Consider the following 18590-nt stretch of genomic DNA (forward strand, 5'->3'; position numbering starts at 1 on the left):
GTCGACCCTCTGAGCGTAGTATTGTAATTACTAGGTGCAAGCCCAGTTATGGACACCATTACAGTTGGACGCAGGAACCGGCAATGGAGCCGAGCGTGCCTGAAGTACACTAGTGTCCGAGAATAAGACGAAGCTGCCCCACTGGCTGATGTGCTATCGCCAGGGACTTACTGTAGTATCCTGTGTAGTATTGAGAGCTTCCGTCAGGCTGAGCTTGCCCCGCCCTTTGCCAACCCCACTTCGCAAATCCAGACATGGGAGCAGCGCCTATGACGTAGTGATTTCGGGCAGTTCACATCGGCTTTTCCACAATGATGACGATCGTTGGCGGAACTGTTTTGCTGTACACTCGAAAGCATTGGCCAAGCCGCGCAATTGTTAGCAGACCCTCAGTGACCAGGTGGTAAAATGCAGGCGGGCCAAGTTACTTGACTAACAGATTATCAGGATCTTGGTAGGGGCTTGCAGGTAGCTACGTAAAGCCTTCTTTCTGATTCTACGGTAGCACAGGTACCGATCCCGTACCAACACCGGATGTCTTAAAACCCCATCTCAGCCCTTCCTTTCAATTGTCTTTCATCTCCTTTGATCATTCACTATTCATTGAGCTCAACACATTTCTCAAAAAAAAAAAACGAAACTTTCTCGACAATCTTTCACAGTCCATTCATCTTCTCTTCGGACCATAATCATCAACACCACACAACCACAAACAAATCAATCAAAATGACCAAGGGCGAGGCTGTTACCACCAAGATCCACTACAAGGGCAACCAGGACGACTTTGTCGTTTTTGTTGACGATGTCGACGAGTTCAAGAAGTGGAAGGGAGACAAGTCAGTCCCCATGGCCAGCTTCATCTCCAGCTTCAAGATCTTTGTAACACACGCGTGAGTTGGCTCCTGCCTCATCCTGAATTGTCCTTCTTTCATTTGTCATGGGAGGCTTAATAGCTCGCACCCTCAGAAGAGCCGCGGGGTTATCAGCCGTAGTCGGTAGAGGTTGTTGGGAGTTCAAACTGCTGTACCAACTTTACCATGACGTCAATCAGCCACGATCATCCGATTCCGGTTCATTGTTGATGCTAACCTAGCGTAACTTGGCTGTCTCCAGACATGGCGCCACAGGCATTCTAGATGCTGCTTCGCAGTCCATGCTCGACAATGAGTTCGGCACCCACGTCGACGAGGAGGTCATCAAGCAGATATTGGAAAAGGGCGACATCAAGGAGTCCAAGGTAAGCGATCAATCTCTTCTCCAGCACAATTCAGACGCCACGCCATCTACGAAGGTAGACGTGTCGATTCAGATACCCGCACCTTCAAGCACCAAAACGTCATGACCCCGCCCACCTATCCTGGCATCCCCGTTGGCGGAAGCGAGTCCTTCCTCGCAGGCGGGCTGTTGGTGGGGCTATGGAACGGGCGGGGCAATGCATTTGACATGCGTTCATGCATTGCCCGGCCCGGAGCTGAGGTACCCAAACTACCTAGCTGAGCCCGTATAGCATGATCTATTTGCCTGAGGATTTTCCCAAGGGAGGGTTGAGGCTATTTGCCAGGCATAACGGTCTACGGCATGAGCCGGCTTGCTTGGGTGCTGGACGGGTGGGGATTTGTGCACGAAGCCATCGTTGGAAAATTCTCGAACTTATCAAAGTGGACTTCCTTACTAACTAGCCTTCTTCCATAACAGTTCACGGAGCGACAAGGACCCAAGAATGACGCCAACGGCCCGATGGCTGCCCATTAAGCTTGACAGAACAAGCAGTTTATGATGGCTTCCGGAGTTTTGGGATGGGATAGGGCAGCATTGTTCACATGTTTGATGGAATGGGTAATGAATGGTTGGCGTGCCGTGAAATAAGCTTCATTCGGACACGCGAGGCAATCGTCAGGGTGGTGGGGGTGGTCGTGATAGATACCCATGGACAGACGATACATAAAGTAGCAAGCAGCGGTTTACTAGCAGGCAGTTAGGGACCGTAAATAATCTGCAATGTGAAGAAGCCTCAAAACGTCATGACCCAAGGACAAACGCTTTCTCCCCAGAATAGAATACACAAGGTGAGACGCAAACGATGTTTTCACTTCTAGTAGGTGAGAGGGAGGTGTGAGAGTGCTGGCGTGCGTAAAGCCTTTTTATTTACTACTGGTATCCTTTGTCGATGGATAAAATTATCGAGTCGTTTCGGGATGGTTTCGTTTGAATGAAAAGTGTCCTGACGAAGAGACAAGGTTGGCGGTCTTTATGCCTGAGGCACCCAAAAGTCATAAATACCATACCAGACAGAGTTGCGGATTTTTCAGTTTTTACTGCGAGATGCGACAAGGGAAGCCGTACATCCGATGTTATGCCAAGATATTTATTTTCAAAACAGAGTTTTCTGAAACAATCCAGCCCGGCCATATGGAGATACCGATCCGATGGCACAACTTGGTCCTGGTTACGGCATCTTAGGACGACAGGCAAAGTTTGCTATTCTATGCAAGTACATACCTACAGGTCATGTCAGGTCATGATTTTCGTACCACCTTTTTTCTTTTCTGCGGTAGGTGAGGGGCGGGTAGTTCCCCCAGGGTGTGATTTTTTTTTTTTTTTTTTTTTTTTTTTCTTCGGTTCTTTTGCCGGAAGCTTTTGGGAAAGGGGGGTCCGGAAGAAAACAACCGACTGTGATTTGCTTTTTTTTTTTCGTCGGCTCGGAAATAAAAAATCAGGGTTCTATACAGGCTGACATCCTTTGAGTTGGTCGAAGATTTTGTATCTCCTCCAAACCTTGGCGGGGAGGCTGTCAGTTGGTTGATATATTCCGGAATAGGGAGGAATATTTCCCGGTCGTTATATGCAAGACAACAGGCAAAACCGTTCCTGCACAGAGGCGGATCTGACAACTTGTCTTTGCTGAGATGCAAGGTTGGTCAATCCACTCTCTCGACAAGGTCGGCTTGTTGACGAAATCCCCTCACATCGTCACCCTTACTCGTGAAAGGCAGACTTGAAATCATAACTAGTATTCAGGTGCAAAAAAAAAACAACCTCGCCAAATTGTGAGGATCTAATGAGACACAGAAAGGGTATATGTCCTGTTGTATGCAAATGCTTGATAGGAAGAGAAAAAAAAAAATTGAATGAAAAAGACCCGTTGGTGTTTTTTTTTTAGATAGCGTATCACCGGAAAAAGAACCCTGAATTTCAAGCCCGAGTTGGGGTATTTGTCCTGTAAAATAGGAGCGCATTGTCCATCCAGCTCTTTCAACCCCCATCCATGAGATGGCAACTCGAGAAGAATTCTTGGCCACGATGACAAAAAAAAAAAAAAGAACAAAAAGGTCTCCTCCCCATCGCCTCATTTTGCCCTTCTACCCCTTTCCTGTACCTGGTCTTGATGCTTGCTTTCCTGGATTCCTCCCAATGCTGCGTAGGTCAAAAGAAATGAGTAAAAGAGTGCCGCGTGTAGGGAAATTATAAGGCAAAGTAAGAAACAAAACAGGTGGGGAAAAAAAGGGAAAACACCAGTTTAGTGGTAGATGCAATGCTGGACAATGAAACATCATGAAAAAAAAAGGAAACCGAGGAGGCTTCACCCGAAACCAGAAGAAACCCGTCCAAAAAAAGAAATTCGCCACCTCGAAGCACACTGGAGCCGCCCTCCTTGTTTCTTCACCACATTATTCCCATGTAGACTTGTCCTCTGGACTGCAATCCAGTTCTCTCCCACTTCGTAGTCCTTAATCCTCGTATCGGCAATCGCGGCCCGTTGCTTATTATGGTTGCAAAGCCTGAACGGGTCGTCCAAGTCGCAATAGGCGGGTCGTCGCAAGTAGCCTGAGCCATGAATATATATCGGATCGGGACAGCGGTAGAGACTCGAGGGCTTGGTCGTCAATCTTGCGTCGAGGTACACTTTGGTAAGAAAGAGACGAGTCGACGGTCGGCGGCAGGTCGGCACGATATCACGATAGAGGCAAATGCAAAAAGAAGATTGAGAGGCGGGTTGGTGGCAGGAAATTGTCGGAAAATCAGGACTTTGCGAGTCTAGCAAGAAACATAAATCGGATTGGGGTATATGTACATCCCTCTCCAGCCCTTGCTTCTAAAGTAATCCCCAGGACTGGAGTCAAGACATGAGACGTGAGGATTAAAAAAAGGAATATAGTGGCAAGAAGGGCGGGCGCGGAGCCATAGCTTAGACTCGAGCACCACGCCCTCCACGCTGAGGTAGAGTCCAAGGCTTTGCGCAGATGATCTGTACGGGAGACGTTAGTATACGGACCGGCGCAATCAACATGACAACATTGATATTGCTTACCTCTCCCTCGCTGTATGCCCAAAAATACACAGCCATACCAATCAGGTAGTAGACGGCAGCGTTGGTGCCTTGGTAGAGCAGGCCGGCAGCAATGGCAGCAACTGGGATGATGGCGAGACGCAACTCGAGACTTCGGTGGAATCCAGACCCAGCGATTGCACCCAGAGGCCACTCCCACGCTAGCATCAAAAATCCTAGCAGAATATTAATCGTCTGCAGCACGGGCACCGGCCGAACGGCGCCATCCAGCGAGTGGGTCAAAAAGTCGAAGAAGATCTTCGGCCAAAAGTAGGACTCAAGGCTAGCAGCAACTTGGTCTATAACTCGAGTGGGTTAGCTTCCTTTCCCCCACAGATCGCTGCACACCATAAACTCCATCCCGTTGAAAGGTTGGTGGGTTTAAACTGACAAGTTGCGGCCGAGAGAACAATGAGCCTCGCCCAGTGGTTCTTGATGAGCCTTCCCATGGCGTCGTTTTGTTGTTGTTGTTGTCTTCGACGGTCGAACTCGGTTTCGTTTTATCCAGACGGATTCTCTCGTTCAGATCTGCCTCTAAGCACTTTCCCAAAGTATCCCTGGCTCTTTCTTTCCTAACCTCACGCCCAGCGGCCAGCAATTTCTATTTCCCAGTAGTATCGGGCGATCGTAGAGCAGTCGTTTTGACTTCGCTGTAAGATATCGAATCGAACGAGAGGAAAGGCGACAACCCAAAAGGAGCAAATCCGTAAAAGAAGAGAAGGGAGAGAGCGCGCGAGAGAGAGAAAAAAAAAAAAGAGACTAAAATGATTACAAGCTAATAGCTGGGAGTATGTCGAAGTGAAGGTAGAATAGAATAAAGCAGGTATCCGGACCCGCGGTTGGCAAAGAAGTGAAACCGACCCCGTCGATATGAAAGAGTGCTATCGACAGTCGAGTACACCAACTATGGGCAAAGTGACGAAAAAAAGAGAGGCCAAAAAGAAGGTTAAAGATTAGATGAGGTGCAGGGCCTCAGCCGACTATATTGACGAGCGCCAGCAGGGAATGGGGATGAAGGAGGCTCTGCCCAGAGCTGGTCGTCGGGACGTGCGCAACCACCCAGGAGCAGGGCACACCTGGGGGGGCAGCACCGTGCAAGTCGTAACAGACGAGCTTATTCTGACAGGCCGGGGTCTGTGTCGGATGTTTTTTTTTTCACCTTTGGTGAGGCGATGCCCCCTTAGAATGATGTCGTTTGCGATCCACGTCCTGCTGATCTGGTCTATGATGGCAGCAGGCATCCGGACGGCATGATACGGATTCGCTGTTTCTTGGGTGGAGAGGTCCAGGAGCAAGCGAGATGCCTGAAGGGGCGGTTAGGCGGGTCGCAATTCCTAGTATTGTTGTACTGGGCAAACACGGAGAAGGTGTAGCAAAAAAGTCGATTCCACTGGGACAGTGGTTCGGTTCGGCAAGGATGATTGTTTGAGGATCAGACAGACGGACGAGGGCGAGATTCAGGAGGCGTTGTGAGGCAGTTGGGGTATTTAGCATGTTAGAGGTTTTGCTTGATCTTCACCAAGCGGGACGCATGCGAGTTTAAGAACCAGCATGGGCTAGCTTGTGGGGTACACACTCAGGCAAAGGGTTGAGTAAGAAAGAGGGGAGTGCGGCTTTTGTCTGTAGTGCAGAAACAAATGATGGATGCATTTCCGATCATGGACTGCTTTCCAGACACCAAACTTGGCCTGCCTGCACCACCAGTGAGAACGCATTCTGATGGGAAATGCTGGAGGTGGGTGTGAGCTTAGGATCGAATGCATGCAGGCGAGGCGAGCGAGTTACAGCACCTGGGTACAAAAAGACATGGATACACCATATCCCGTAACCATGTCCAGTCCACTTTTCTTTTTCTGTATTTTTTTTCTTCCATTACCAGGCAGGGTAATAGTTCAAATGATCACCAGTCACGTCTCGAGGACGGTTACTCTCCAGATTCCAAGGCCGTCACCGCTTCCATCAGTAAAGTATAAAACCGAAATGGTTCTAGTCACGATGAATTTTAATTTTTTTTTTTTTTTTTTTTTTTTTTTTTTTTTTAGCCTGGTCGCATGACAGTCGTCGTCCATTTCTTCCCACTTGGAAGCCGTTGAAGGCATGAGCGGATCTGTCAGTGCCCGCCACAAGTGGAGAGGCGAGTAGGGGGTTGGGTGGAGGCTGCAGGGGACTTTTAATCGGCAAGGTACCCTAGCAACCTGACAACGTTCCTCGTCTACTCCGACTCGCATGTTCGTGCTCCCGATATCCGGCTTGCCCTTTTCGGGGCAGGAATTGGGAAAATACGTGGTTGCTCAGGCCACCCTGGTATTGATTCGCTCGAACGATCGGTTCATTCGATATCATACAGTTGGGCATCTCAAAATAAGAGCGGAATAACATAAGATACATAAGATTGGGATTGATTGGAATGGCTCTGGCACGCGGCAAGAGATACGATGACGAAACAAAGGCTGGCGGTAAGAGAACTGGACTGAATGGTCCAGAAAGTGGTGAAAAATTGAAGATGCGACAGCAAAAAAACGGCTACGACTTGCTAGGCTAGGCGTCAGTTACTAGCCTGCTTGCTGAAGGAATTTTGTTGGCGGAGAGAGGGGTGTGGGCGGTTAGAGCTGGAAGCTGCAGCCAATCACCGTTGGGCGCATCCCAAAAGTACTTGTAATGACAGGGGTGTGCTTCCGAGACCTTGGCCCTTCCTCCTTCTTGGCCATCGGCCCCTGGATGCGGATATGAGAGCATCCGCGTGGGAGTGGCTTGCAACCACGGTTCAACCACCAAGCAAACTCAAGTATGTTTGTCAAGGTTGTCGAGGACCCCTTGACAGAGCGAGATCAGTTTAGCGCGAATTGACAAGCAATAGGCAGTGGACAAGCCTGGTGCCTCGTAAGCTTCTGCAGGTTATTAGCTGCAAACCTTTTTCAGATCGAGCAACGGCCGACTCGTGGTTCGCGGGCAGCAGATGGCAGCTTGACTATGTGATGGGACCTTTTTTTCATTATAATTCTTATTTTTCGATATTTCTGCAAGTGACAAACACCCCATGCAATTGCAGATAACTTTGACATGAGGGTTTTTTTTTTTTTAGGTGAACGAGTAGAAAAGCAACCCAGATGACAGGCTTAATCGTTTTCCCGGCCTTCCGCCTGGCTTGAAGCACCGATCCTACAAGATAGGGGTGTGTATCAGGACTCGCAATTGAGCCTCCACAATGAGGCAGTTGGGGTTAGAGAGTGGCAATCGTAGAGGGGGATTTTAAATTGATCTACCGGCTTGGACCCTACCCCGGGACACAGTGCGTGTCATTTTTCACGGCACCAAAATCCCGCCGTCAAACAACTACACCTTGATCTCCGCGCTTCAAAAGTTCCCGGCTGAAGGCATTCACGCAATCCACTCATTAAGCATATCCACCGGCGTTTTAGACAGGTATGGGATTTCTGAGATCGCCTCTCCTTTGCCAGTCTGACCATGGGCCAAAGTCTGTGAAAATGCCATCTCCTGTGTCAAGAATGCCATGTTCGAACTCTTGTTACCGTTCGATCGACGACAAGCCTTTTTTTTTTTTTTGTGTGCGTGTGTGTGTTGTCCTCACATTGAAATGCGATTCTTATTGTTTTCCTTTGGTCGATCAAAACATGAGACAACATCTCCGCTCGTGGACCCCATAGAGATTCGTGGGGGGGTTTGGGTTGATGACAATGCAGTCTTCAGATGTGCCGAACTTGTCGGCTAGCTATGTCAGAATTGTGTGCAAAGTTCATACAGTATGTAAGCCCAATCTAGAAACGCCGCTCTTTTCTGATTCAAAAGCCATCTCAGCTAAGGGTAGAAATGGCGGGAGGATTGGACGGCCTGTACGTCGTTGAGTCGTCCCATCTTGGATGGGCTGCCGATTAGTTTAATCTCTGACTGATGATTTTTAAAGTTTAGGAGCTCATCTAGTACCCATTATCAGCGACTAGACGCGGGACTAGTTAGTTCTCGTTGACTTTGAACTCGAGTTGACAGATGACAGCTGCTGGTTGGAGTTATCAGATCAGATGGTGCCAAGAAACTGTGTTGATAAACATTAACAATATTATTCATTGCAAGCGTCGCACCGCCGAATGGTAATGCAATCACTCTATATTAATTATCGGCGGCGTTGCACCACTGGAGGTAATCGACACTAGCTCCCGTGTGCATTCTGTACCTAATGCAGACCGCCTCGACTGGACTCTGCCACCTTGGCAAACCCTTTCAACTGGTTGACCGTTGACCGTTGAAAATGGATCATTACATAAGTCGAACCGATCCGTTAACATTTTTCACGTGGTTTGACTAGGAATCAGAAGCCAAAAGAAACAAAGGGTATAGTTAAACAAGTAAATACCAATCGCATCTAATTAACTTTTGCAGAGCTGCAGTCCATCCAGCAGATTTTTCCCGAAGTCGCATTCAACCAACCTCAAGAATATTCCATTGCAACCCGATCATTTGGATTTTCGATGCACCTGCGCTTGAATCTCGGTCATATTATACCAGCAAAAAGAATGAAACCCTTGCTTGTGAAAGCTCATTGGCCAATACGTTCATCTGCGAGAGCTATTAATGGCAACAAATGGGCAGCATTCTGAGTCTTGCATTTTCGGATCTTGGGTTTGGGGTTTGGGGCCACCGCGTGCGTGGCCGAGTAAGTTCGGCGGCTCGAGGGTCGGCCTGATTGGCTTCGAACCCTCGGAATCAAGAATATCGATTCTTAAGGGTGGGCCGCCCGCTCCCCGCGCTACGACTTGCACATGTTTGTTTTCCCTGTACCTACCTACCCTCTTTGCAATGCACGTTGATTTTGCTTCTCGTACGTACAGTACATGCGCATGCAGCATGCAAGCATATTCGGAGCGGCTTCTTTTTTACTTCTTTTCTTTTCTACTTTCCCCTCATCCCACCCGCAAGTGCCCAACGATGCCCCATAGGCCAAGTCGGCCAAATTGACGGGACCAGCTCGGCTGATATACTTTTCATCCATGCAATTCGTCGATATCTGCGCCCATAAGTAACCGTTGAACCGTCGACCTTGTACGAGACTGGTCTCGCATGTGGCGACTCCACGTAGGCGAAATGAGCCATTTTGAACCCGACATGGGAGGGGTCTCTCTCTTTGGCCAACCCCGACTATCAAAGTCAGTTGCCAAATCTTGAATATATCTCAAGATGGATCTCATCCACGCTTGCCCACTTGGCATTTGTCGTCACACCGCCTACTGTAGCGAACTTGGTTGTAATCATCCATATATCGACCGGTATTCCTTGCTGAGGCTGACTAGGTTCGTCCGATGACCATGGTGATTGTCCAATTAAGGAAAGTAACTATCTATGTATTGTCGCACGCTTTCCCCCGCAATTCCGCCCATGCCCTTGAACCACCTTTGAACTTCTCGGATGGCTGGATGAAGCAACGACCTCGGTGCTATGTACCATAATTCTGTCCGCTTGTCATCACATCACATTCAAGTTTTCAGCCCATATATCGGTCAATAAATTCTTGGCAGATGGATTATTATGCCGCGCCCACCGTCGACCAGGATTGCACTAACGTCAAACCATGTATTTCGTTGACTGGACCTAGGCTTGGCCTGGTGGTCTTGAAGTTGTCACACCCGAGGAAACTGCGTTCGATTTACCATTGGATGGGTATCCAAAGATATGGAGCTGTTAAGGTCTGCATGCCCTATAAATGAAAAAACAAGGGTTCATGCAAACTATGAGCACCGTAAGTTAATAGGACAAAAAGAAGAAGAAGAAAAAGAAGAGAAAAAAAAGATGTCACGAAATTGCAAATACCGGTTTGACTTGGTAGAGTTGGCACCCGGAAAGGCCAAGTATTATTCATTCCTCAAACTTTTTCCGGTCACCGACAACTTCTGCTTTTGATACCTGCTTCAGTAGCCTTTTAGCCTATGCGTATTGCACCGCTCAGAAGACAGGTGGTCCAGCTGCAGCCTGGGCAACTGTTGTATTCTATATATGGAAGGCTAAAGACTTGGCGTGTGGCCTATCGGCACTTGGCCACTCTGTACTGGTGGGATAGACAAGTGTGGGAGTAACTGCACGACGCAGGCGATATCACATCACATTATGCTTGAACTCGGTGATTTTTTCTATTGTGATGCGAGATAATCAATCGACACGTACGAGGAAGAGGACTGCCAAAGCTTTTTTTTTTTTTTTTTACCGTTGCCTTCAGGCTCTATATTCAGCCGTCCAGAACTTGATAACATCGCTCGCGTCGCTCTGGCCGATATAACTGCAAAGTTCATCCTGTCCCTGGCGGGTGGATATCGCATCGATCAAGTCCCTGAAGCTTGGCACAATGTCCTAAAGCAAACCAGTCTTGTCAGCCCGTAGTGTGGGTTGCATGTTGTATCTTTAAGTGCTTTGTACTGTATAGGAATAATCCAAGTATCGAACTAACGCTTAGCATGTTGAAGTTGTGCTCTCGGATCGGGAGGGGGCCGATGGTGCAGAACGGCAGGAGAGTCCTGACAGCCTGCGGTCTCGGAGTTCGTGGTTGGGCCGCAGAGAAACGCTGATGGAAGGCCATCACAGTCCCAGGCAGCGACGCTGTAGACTTTATTGGAACAACAGGGACATCTAGCTTGCTTTCCATCATTCTGCTTCATTTTAACAAGTGCCAGCTCGTCAGTGACACTTACAGACTTAGAAACCATCGTCCTCCCATAGCCAAACCACTTACCGGATCTGAAATCCCACGAATGCGCTAGAGTCACTCTCATCAAGAAACACGATAGCTATATGCGCACCGAGGTTGTAGAACCGCTCTAGCCGTGTGTGCATGGCCGAGCCGTCCAGGTCGTCAGGAGAGAGAAGAAGGAAGCGGAAACAAGCCTCGCTGTCCGTATTTTCTTTCGTGGTGGAAAATACGATCAAGTCCTCGGTTTCCATTTTGGTTTCTTTGTATGATTGAATTCGTAAACAGCTGCATTTCGTCTCGTGTCCTCCACTGCTGACAATCATTACCTGCAAACCTACCAATCCATTTAATTTCCGAGGGTGCTTTGTACAGCACTTCAACCGCCGAGATCCACGCAGGGCGGCTGCGCAGGGATGAAGAGAACCTCGCCGTCATTGCGTTTTAAGCAGTGCCGACCTTCCTGAGGGCGATGGGAAAACCGTCTCATTCAGTATATGTAAAGCTTGATTAGCCCTTTCGGTTCTTGAGGCAAAAGTCATGAGGTTTAATGTAATTTTACTTATTACCGAGCGTCAACTTTCTGTGAGTGAAAAGACTTGGAGATACGCGCCTATGCCATCCTAGATAAGGAATGAACTGTCAGAAAAAGCAAGGCACTTGATGGCGAGGGCACATTGGGCCGTCTAGAGGAAGGTGCGACCGATGACCGTGGACATTGTTAACTTTCTCCAATCTGCTCTGCATGTTTGATAGATGGGAATCCAACTCGGGAAATAAATTGAAGTAAATAAAAAATTCTGCATACACACCAGTTGAGCTTGTCGAAGCAAGCACTAGAATATTCAAATCACGAACTTGTCATTGGCACCTTGACCATAAATTCCACAATGTTAGCTAGACTGTGTAAATTCTATTCATGTTCTTTCTATTTCTATATTGCACATACTTTACTTTGCATCACCGCCGACTAGCCAAGACCAGTCCAGCAGCGCATGCGTATATACATATACATATATATAGACAAGTGATCTATCATACAGAGCGGAGTGTGCTATATGCCCCTGGAAAGAAAAAGCCAAGTTGCGAACCGAGCAGTTTTGGTGTTCTCGGATGGATGCAGATTACACTCTGCCTTGACATGGCCCCCTTGGCTGGACGTTGGTAATTAGAACGGCACCGAAGTGAGCACGAACCAGAAGTGCGTCCTCCCGTGACGCTAGTCGGTGCAAACGGCTACGGTCATGACACTGCTTCAGCCGCCGGGGCTGTAGGCAGAGGAAGAAGAGGTTGTTTCGTCTTTGGATCTTTGTAATTTCTCAGCGCCTCCTCCAGCGTCTGTATTCTTGCCGCCTGCTTCCTCTCCTCCTCCTCCAACTCCCCTCCCCTCTTCTTCAACTCCTCAAGCTGACCGGTTAGCTCTTTTATCTTTTCTGTATTGGCATCGGGCTTGGCGGATGATCGGTGATACTCGTATATGATGAGGGCACAGGCGACGGCCAGGATGAAGGCATCACCAACCACATCCGCAAACAGATCCACAGCCTTTTCTTCCGGAAGCGGCCTAAACTTGCGACGCCATATGCTCTTCTTTGGCTCAACAATGGACTGATGTTGCCCGGCCGCCTTCGCTGCTTCTTCCTTTTCAGTCTGCTCTTTCGTCTTGACCGTGGGAGCCTCTGCCTTGTCTTTTGCCTTGAGTTCCTTTTGTATGTTTCTCATCGATGCTACCGACAGTCGCATATTGATTTGGTGCATAACTTGGCCGTACTTCGCCGCAAATGCTCGGAACCGTGGGTGGTCGTGAGCTTGCATCTTTATCCGGTTCTATATGAGAGGAGAGAGTGTGTGAGGTCGGTGAGTCAGCATGAGACGGGAACCTCGGATTTAGGAGCAATTGACGAAAGAGCTTCTCTGCGGGTCGGTACTACTTACGGCGCCATATTTGGAGATGTGCCGCACAAACAGAGCGGCAAGCTTGAAAAGAGGCAGGGGAACCATTGCTGCCTTTGCGACGGACGAGATCCAGGGTGCGCCCGCGCTGGATTAAGACGATCCGCCGCCGCTGTAATTTCTGGGCCTTGGAGTGACGTGGCTTGGCGGCAGGGCGGCAGCAGCAGCAAGACGATGAGCTTGGTTAGGTGGGGTTTTGGACAAGGCCAGATGCAATCGCGAAGAGGTTGATAGGTTATAGATCGTAGGGATTATCTTCTGTGTGTTGTGTGCAAAGAGGCTTAGCATCACGGTTCGAATGAGTTGTGAGAGCGTCGACGTTGGAAATCACGGCCAATTGAGCCTTGGTTCCTGATCGGCCCGCCGAAGGATCCACATCCGATATGTCCGGAGCGGCCGGAGGGTGTAGCAGATTTAACTTTTGAAGCTGGCCCTGCGCGCGCGCGCGCGGCATTGTCAGCGCATCCAGGGTTTGGGTTTATGTCTGACTCTTTGCATAAACGCTACTGCTTACAACGAGCTTGAATTGAATTTCAATTGCAAACGCAGAGGAACTATCTTACAACTACGGCAGGAAGGTGTGCGGGCCTTGGCAGCTAGTTAGAGCTAAGGTAACGTACATAGATAGTTAGGAATGGTTGATTACATGTCGGCGGCTGAATAATTAAAGTACTGTAGGTAGAGTTGTTTGCCTATACTGAGCCATCTTGGTCAATTTGATTAACTTTTGGTTGCACTACACTGGATTCAGCGTCTTGTAAGATGGCGAGGGGAATCTCGAAAGTTTATCGGCCGATTTTGAAGCAATTAGAAGTACACCCAAGGATTGCCCTGGCGTGGGGTCTGGTTTGTGAGCATTGACGACAGAGCTCCTGTTATCCCTGCCCGTGGCAGAGGGTTTTTTTTTTTGGGGCGCTAGTGCTAAACCGAAAGGGAGATAGCTCCGTTGCTGAGACAACAACTCAGGTCCCCATAATAAATCCAAACACGCCTCACCGCGAACAAGAGCCAAGCAAGGTCCACGCACTGAAAGACCTCAGGACAGAAGCTCAGTAACGTCCTCGATGCTTTCTCGACATTGAAACCCTAATGTCAACGGCTCTAGGGAATTCCAGGTAATTACTTAGCCGGCTGTTTCTTCTCATAACAGCTTATTCTTTCAAGAAAAAAATATTGTTTTTTTTTTTGTTTACTTTTTTCTTTTCCAATTGTGTTTTGCTGAACTAGGCAGGTGCGTGAAGCTGTTTCTTTTCATCGCGTCGTTTTTGTTATTTCCTCTTCCTTAAGGTTTCAATCACCATAATAGCTCCTGCAGGCCGCGTAGGAGGTTGAACATCAGACCTGAGAGCCTGACTAAATGCCATTGCTCCGTTACTAAACCCGCATGCAGCAGATACACGCGCAGCGGGAACAATCTACTACTGCCCTCAACTGCGACGGCGCAACAACTCGCAGACGGAAAGACGAAAAACAGCAAAAAAAGACCAACTCGGATGCTGCATCTCATAAAATGGTAGCCAAGGGCATCGACATGGAGGCCTTGTCTCCGAGAGATGCTAACGCCCAGCGCCCGCAGAGGGTCAATGACTTGAAGACCAAAGCCACAGCGCAGCTCAAGGCCAACAAAGAAAAGGAACACCCACCGCCGCCGCCGCCGCACGTAACAGAGCCGCCGAGCAACGACTGCAAAGATGGCAACGTGTATCAGGTCGGCAAGCTGCTGGGCAAGGGCGGCTTCGCTGTCTGCTACGAGGGCCAGCTCCCGGGAACACGGAAAAAATTTGCTCTCAAGATCGTCAAGAGCAAGATGCCCAGCAAGATGGAGCAGAAGGTAGGAAGGCGGGCCTTGCAGAATGCCATAGGTACTGTTAGTTCGCTGCTTTTACTAACGTGCGGTCTCGTTCGCCACAGTTCCAAACCGAGTTGCAAATACATTCCAAAATGCGACAGGTCAACATTGTCCAATTCTACCGCGCATTCTCGTTTGAGAGCTCCACCTACCTCGTCCTGGAGCTCTGTCCCAACGGGTCTCTAATGGATATGGTCAAGCGTCGCAAGGGAGTCACCGAGGCAGAGGTTCGCTTCTACTCTGTTCAGATTGCTGGCGCCATCAAGTACATGCACTCCAAGGGGATTATCCACCGTGACTTGAAGATGGGCAACATCTTCCTCGACAGGCAAATGAACGCAAAGATTGGTGACTTTGGCCTGGCTGCGCTACTGGTTACGGGCAGAGATATGCAGACCATCCGAAGGACGACTCTCTGCGGAACGCCAAACTACATTGCCCCCGAGATTTTGGAAAAGGGCCGAAAAGGACATGACCACAACGTTGACATCTGGAGCTTGGGCGTGATAGTGTAAGCTCTGCTCATCAATCCATGAGCATATGCCATGGTGTCTAGTATTGAGAACTGCGGGAAAGATGCTAACTGTGGCGTTTGCTGCCGCTTCCAGGTTTGCTATGCTGACTTCGAAACCACCTTTCCAATCCACGACAACGGACGAGATCTACCGACGTGCGCGGGAGCGAGATTATGAATGGCCAACTATGGAAAGCTCAAACAGGATAATTAGCAAAGAGGCTAAGGATCTCGTCGCAACTATGCTCGAAGATGCAGACAGGAGGCCTGATCCAGACAGCATCGTTCAGCACCCATTCTTCCTAGCTGGCTACATGCCTTCATCAGACGACATGACCCCGAAGCTGCGGGAATACCCTCCCGACAAGGACTGCTTCTATAATTATCCCCGCAATGAAGAGGAGGAGGTGGAGAACCTGTTGGCTCTCAAGGAGATGTGCAAGTCCTGCGAGGTGGGACCATGGAACGAGGTGCAGGTGGTACTCCGTCCAGTATGGAGGGAGATGGCTGCTGAAGAGAAGGCCGGTCTAACCCCCATTATTCCGTTGGAAGAAGGCATTGTCTACCGACCTTTTGACGAGGTGGCCAAGGAGATTAGGGCACAACAGAAGTTTACACCCCAGACCTCGACTTCCCATGCCAGAACGAAACAGGAGGAGCACAGCCAGGCTACGCGGAATCCTCTTCCAGACTCAGCAAAGCCACCACCCCAGAGCTTTGCGGCTCAGCAGCGGGCCCAGGGAAGGGCCATCAAAGCTCCGGGAACAATTCGTCTTGAGGAAGTTCGGGAGCCCATTACCAAACAGTCCAGTACTGTGCGCAGCAGAGCAAAGAAGGATGCAGACGTCGTCGTCTCTGTAGCACCGGTAGAAGCTCCAGCAGCAACGGTGTCTAGCATTACTAGGAGTGTGTCAGGCCAGTCGCTCCAAGCACGTGAGCAGACTCTCACCCTGCGTGGCAGCACGCGATCAGCCAGGCCACAGCTCACAAGCAGCCGGACTGAGCCTATTCTCCGCAAGGTTAGCGGTGATTCGGATGCGCAACCAACAGCAACACGGCGAAGTGCCACGCCACCTGCATCAACACAGAGCAACGACCAAGTCAGCTTATTCAACCCCTCGGAATTCCGGGAGAAGGTTCCAGAGACAAGACCCGATTTTGTTTTGGACCGTCTCAGGAAACTCCAGGCCGAGTTGGAGCGGGCTCTTAATTCACGATCGATGGCGTACGTTTCGACACGAGAGAAGACGCCATCACCGCCGCACATAGTGGTCAAGTGGGTTGACTATACAAACAAGTTCGGCCTCGGCTACATCCTGAGCGATGGCACCATTGGCTGTATCTTGAGACAGATGCCAACTCATGACGGCTCCAAGTCGCTCATGTTGCCACCAGCCTGTCTCTTGGTCCACGACGGTGAGCGTCACATACGAAGAAAGAACGATGTATCGTACCCAGACCGCCATCAGATCCTGCCAATGGGAGAGAGCATCTACTTCTACGAGAACTATGGAGAGGACGGCCTATCACGGGTGCGAGTAGATCCAAGGAACTTCAAAGTCCCTGTTGGTCCCGACGGAGTTGCTGCAAAGCTTTCGGCAGGCAAAGACGTCTTTGACCATCGCAAGCGTGAGCGAATCGTGCTCTGGAAAAAATTTGCCAACTACATGCTTGCATACGGGCGCGAGCTGGAGGGCGAAGGTGACGAGGCTCCTATTCCGGTACCAAAGATTACTGATCTCACGTCTGCCCCGAACGACCTGGTCACCTTTTATCAACGTTTCGGCGACGTGGGCTGCTGGCACTTTAGCGATGGTCATGTCCAGGTAGGACAACCTCCCCTCCCTTTTCTTTTCACTCTCCCACAGTTTGATAATTCAAATACTTACTGACGTCTTTTTCTCACGACAGTTCAACTTTCCAGACCATACCAAAATTGTGCTGGATGCGACAGGCACTTGGTGCCACTTCTGGCATCTGCCCGAGGATGCCGCCAACAAGCTCGCCACCGAAGGCGCACTCGACGAGTCATCCTTGGACGCTCGCAGTGTCCTCTCGTACCCTCTTCAGACACTGCTGAACTTTACGGTTCCTTCCAAGGCGACTTCTCGCGCCGCCAACGCTTCTCGATGTCGGCCCGAGATTCCAGCCGAGCTGCAGAGCATCCCAGGTGCCAACGACTTCCGACGCAAGATCGATTTTATCAAGAATGTGGTCAAAGAGTGGGTGGTCAACGGCGGAATCGGAAATAGCGACATGTCCCGCGAGCGTCGTATCCGCTGGGCTGGCTACCGTGAGACCAAGACGACCCAGGGCCCGCTCAAACACGTCTGGGTAACTATAGGCTCAAGGCGCGGCGATGAGCGTTACACCTCAATGTGGGATCCACGCAAGCCCAATGAGTTCGGCCCCGATATCGACGACACCAAGAAGCCCTAGGCTGGGTAGTCTTGAGGGTCGCCATGATTCAGCTGTTTGTTTGTTTTCTTTTTTTGGAGATGCATACTAGATACCTCTGGGCGTTCACTCCCTCCTGCCACTACAGGAAGGTGTTTTTTTTTTTCTTTTCTTCTTTCTTTCAGCATCGGCATCGTCCCTTATTGTTCGTTTGATGCTTGATGATTCCCCTCTCATGATTCATGACGGCGCATCTTTTCTGTTGGCATACTTGATATAATCTTTTTCATCCATTGTTACTGTTTCTTAATCATATATTCTTTTTCTCTTTCAGTCTCTGGTCATTCGTTATTTTCAGCCTCAATTCGGCACGAAGCACGCGAAAGCACAGTCTATACTCAATGAGAGGTCTCATCCTCACTGTGAAACTGACCTGATCGAGTCAATCTTCGCTCTTAGACGTGGAAGCAAGACTCGACTTAGCCTCGTGTCGAAAGTGCAGACAAGTTGAAAATTATGGTGACAAGATCATGGGCCCGATACAAGCAAATGTCTTCCATGTATGCATATACGAGTATCCGATACTTCGGCCTGCATAACCTCGCTTATCATTTGGTTCAAAAAGAGACCATGCTACCGCTTTTATCATCATAATACCTGGACAGATGAGGAAGAAATTTAGAGGAGAATAAGACAGAGAACAAAAGAAAAAAAAAAAAAAAACATGACAGCCAGTGACAAAGTATCAAACGCTGTCTCAAATTTGTGAATGGACATTCAGGATGCTAGCAGAGGACGCAAAGTAGGCCATCTTCTCACAGGTAATATTGCTCAAGAACACCAGCTATACTAGGACAGGGGA

The 18590-nt window shown here is 49.3% G+C and overlaps 6 protein-coding genes across 6 annotated transcripts; 2 read left to right on the top strand and 4 right to left on the bottom strand.

Moving 5' to 3' along the window:
• Nucleotides 1-726: 726 nt before the first annotated feature.
• PpBr36_07734 (uncharacterized protein) lies at nucleotides 727-1752 on the top strand (the record flags this gene model as incomplete). The annotated part of the gene is made up of 3 exons (XM_029894869.1): nucleotides 727-890; nucleotides 1114-1237; nucleotides 1696-1752. The coding sequence occupies 3 exons, from the start codon at nucleotides 727-729 to the stop codon at nucleotides 1750-1752; spliced, it is 345 nt and encodes a 114-aa protein (XP_029748342.1).
• Nucleotides 1753-4186: 2434 nt separating this feature from the next.
• PpBr36_07735 (uncharacterized protein) lies at nucleotides 4187-4776 on the bottom strand (the record flags this gene model as incomplete). The annotated part of the gene is made up of 3 exons (XM_029894870.1): nucleotides 4187-4246; nucleotides 4310-4626; nucleotides 4719-4776. 3 exons carry the CDS (start codon nucleotides 4774-4776, stop codon nucleotides 4187-4189), a joined length of 435 nt encoding a protein of 144 aa, XP_029748341.1.
• A 4119-nt stretch (nucleotides 4777-8895) lies between these two features.
• Nucleotides 8896-9197, bottom strand: PpBr36_07736 (uncharacterized protein; the record flags this gene model as incomplete). The annotated part of the gene is given in 2 exon segments (XM_029894871.1): nucleotides 8896-9115; nucleotides 9130-9197. The coding sequence occupies 2 exon segments, from the start codon at nucleotides 9195-9197 to the stop codon at nucleotides 8896-8898; spliced, it is 288 nt and encodes a 95-aa protein (XP_029748344.1).
• Nucleotides 9198-10546: 1349 nt separating this feature from the next.
• Nucleotides 10547-11453, bottom strand: PpBr36_07737 (uncharacterized protein; the record flags this gene model as incomplete). Its single annotated transcript, XM_029894872.1, has 4 exons — nucleotides 10547-10681; nucleotides 10779-10980; nucleotides 11061-11303; nucleotides 11353-11453. The coding sequence occupies 4 exons, from the start codon at nucleotides 11451-11453 to the stop codon at nucleotides 10547-10549; spliced, it is 681 nt and encodes a 226-aa protein (XP_029748343.1).
• An 804-nt stretch (nucleotides 11454-12257) lies between these two features.
• PpBr36_07738 (uncharacterized protein) lies at nucleotides 12258-13016 on the bottom strand (the record flags this gene model as incomplete). Its single annotated transcript, XM_029894873.1, has 2 exons — nucleotides 12258-12842; nucleotides 12951-13016. The coding sequence occupies 2 exons, from the start codon at nucleotides 13014-13016 to the stop codon at nucleotides 12258-12260; spliced, it is 651 nt and encodes a 216-aa protein (XP_029748336.1).
• A 1336-nt stretch (nucleotides 13017-14352) lies between these two features.
• On the top strand, nucleotides 14353-17770 carry PpBr36_07739 (uncharacterized protein; the record flags this gene model as incomplete). The annotated part of the gene is made up of 4 exons (XM_029894874.1): nucleotides 14353-14835; nucleotides 14880-15328; nucleotides 15426-17157; nucleotides 17243-17770. The coding sequence occupies 4 exons, from the start codon at nucleotides 14353-14355 to the stop codon at nucleotides 17768-17770; spliced, it is 3192 nt and encodes a 1063-aa protein (XP_029748335.1).
• Nucleotides 17771-18590: the final 820 nt, after the last annotated feature.

Source organism: Pyricularia pennisetigena, chromosome 1, assembly GCF_004337985.1.
Source record: "Pyricularia pennisetigena strain Br36 chromosome 1, whole genome shotgun sequence".
In the NCBI taxonomy this organism is placed as follows: domain Eukaryota; kingdom Fungi; phylum Ascomycota; class Sordariomycetes; order Magnaporthales; family Pyriculariaceae; genus Pyricularia; species Pyricularia pennisetigena.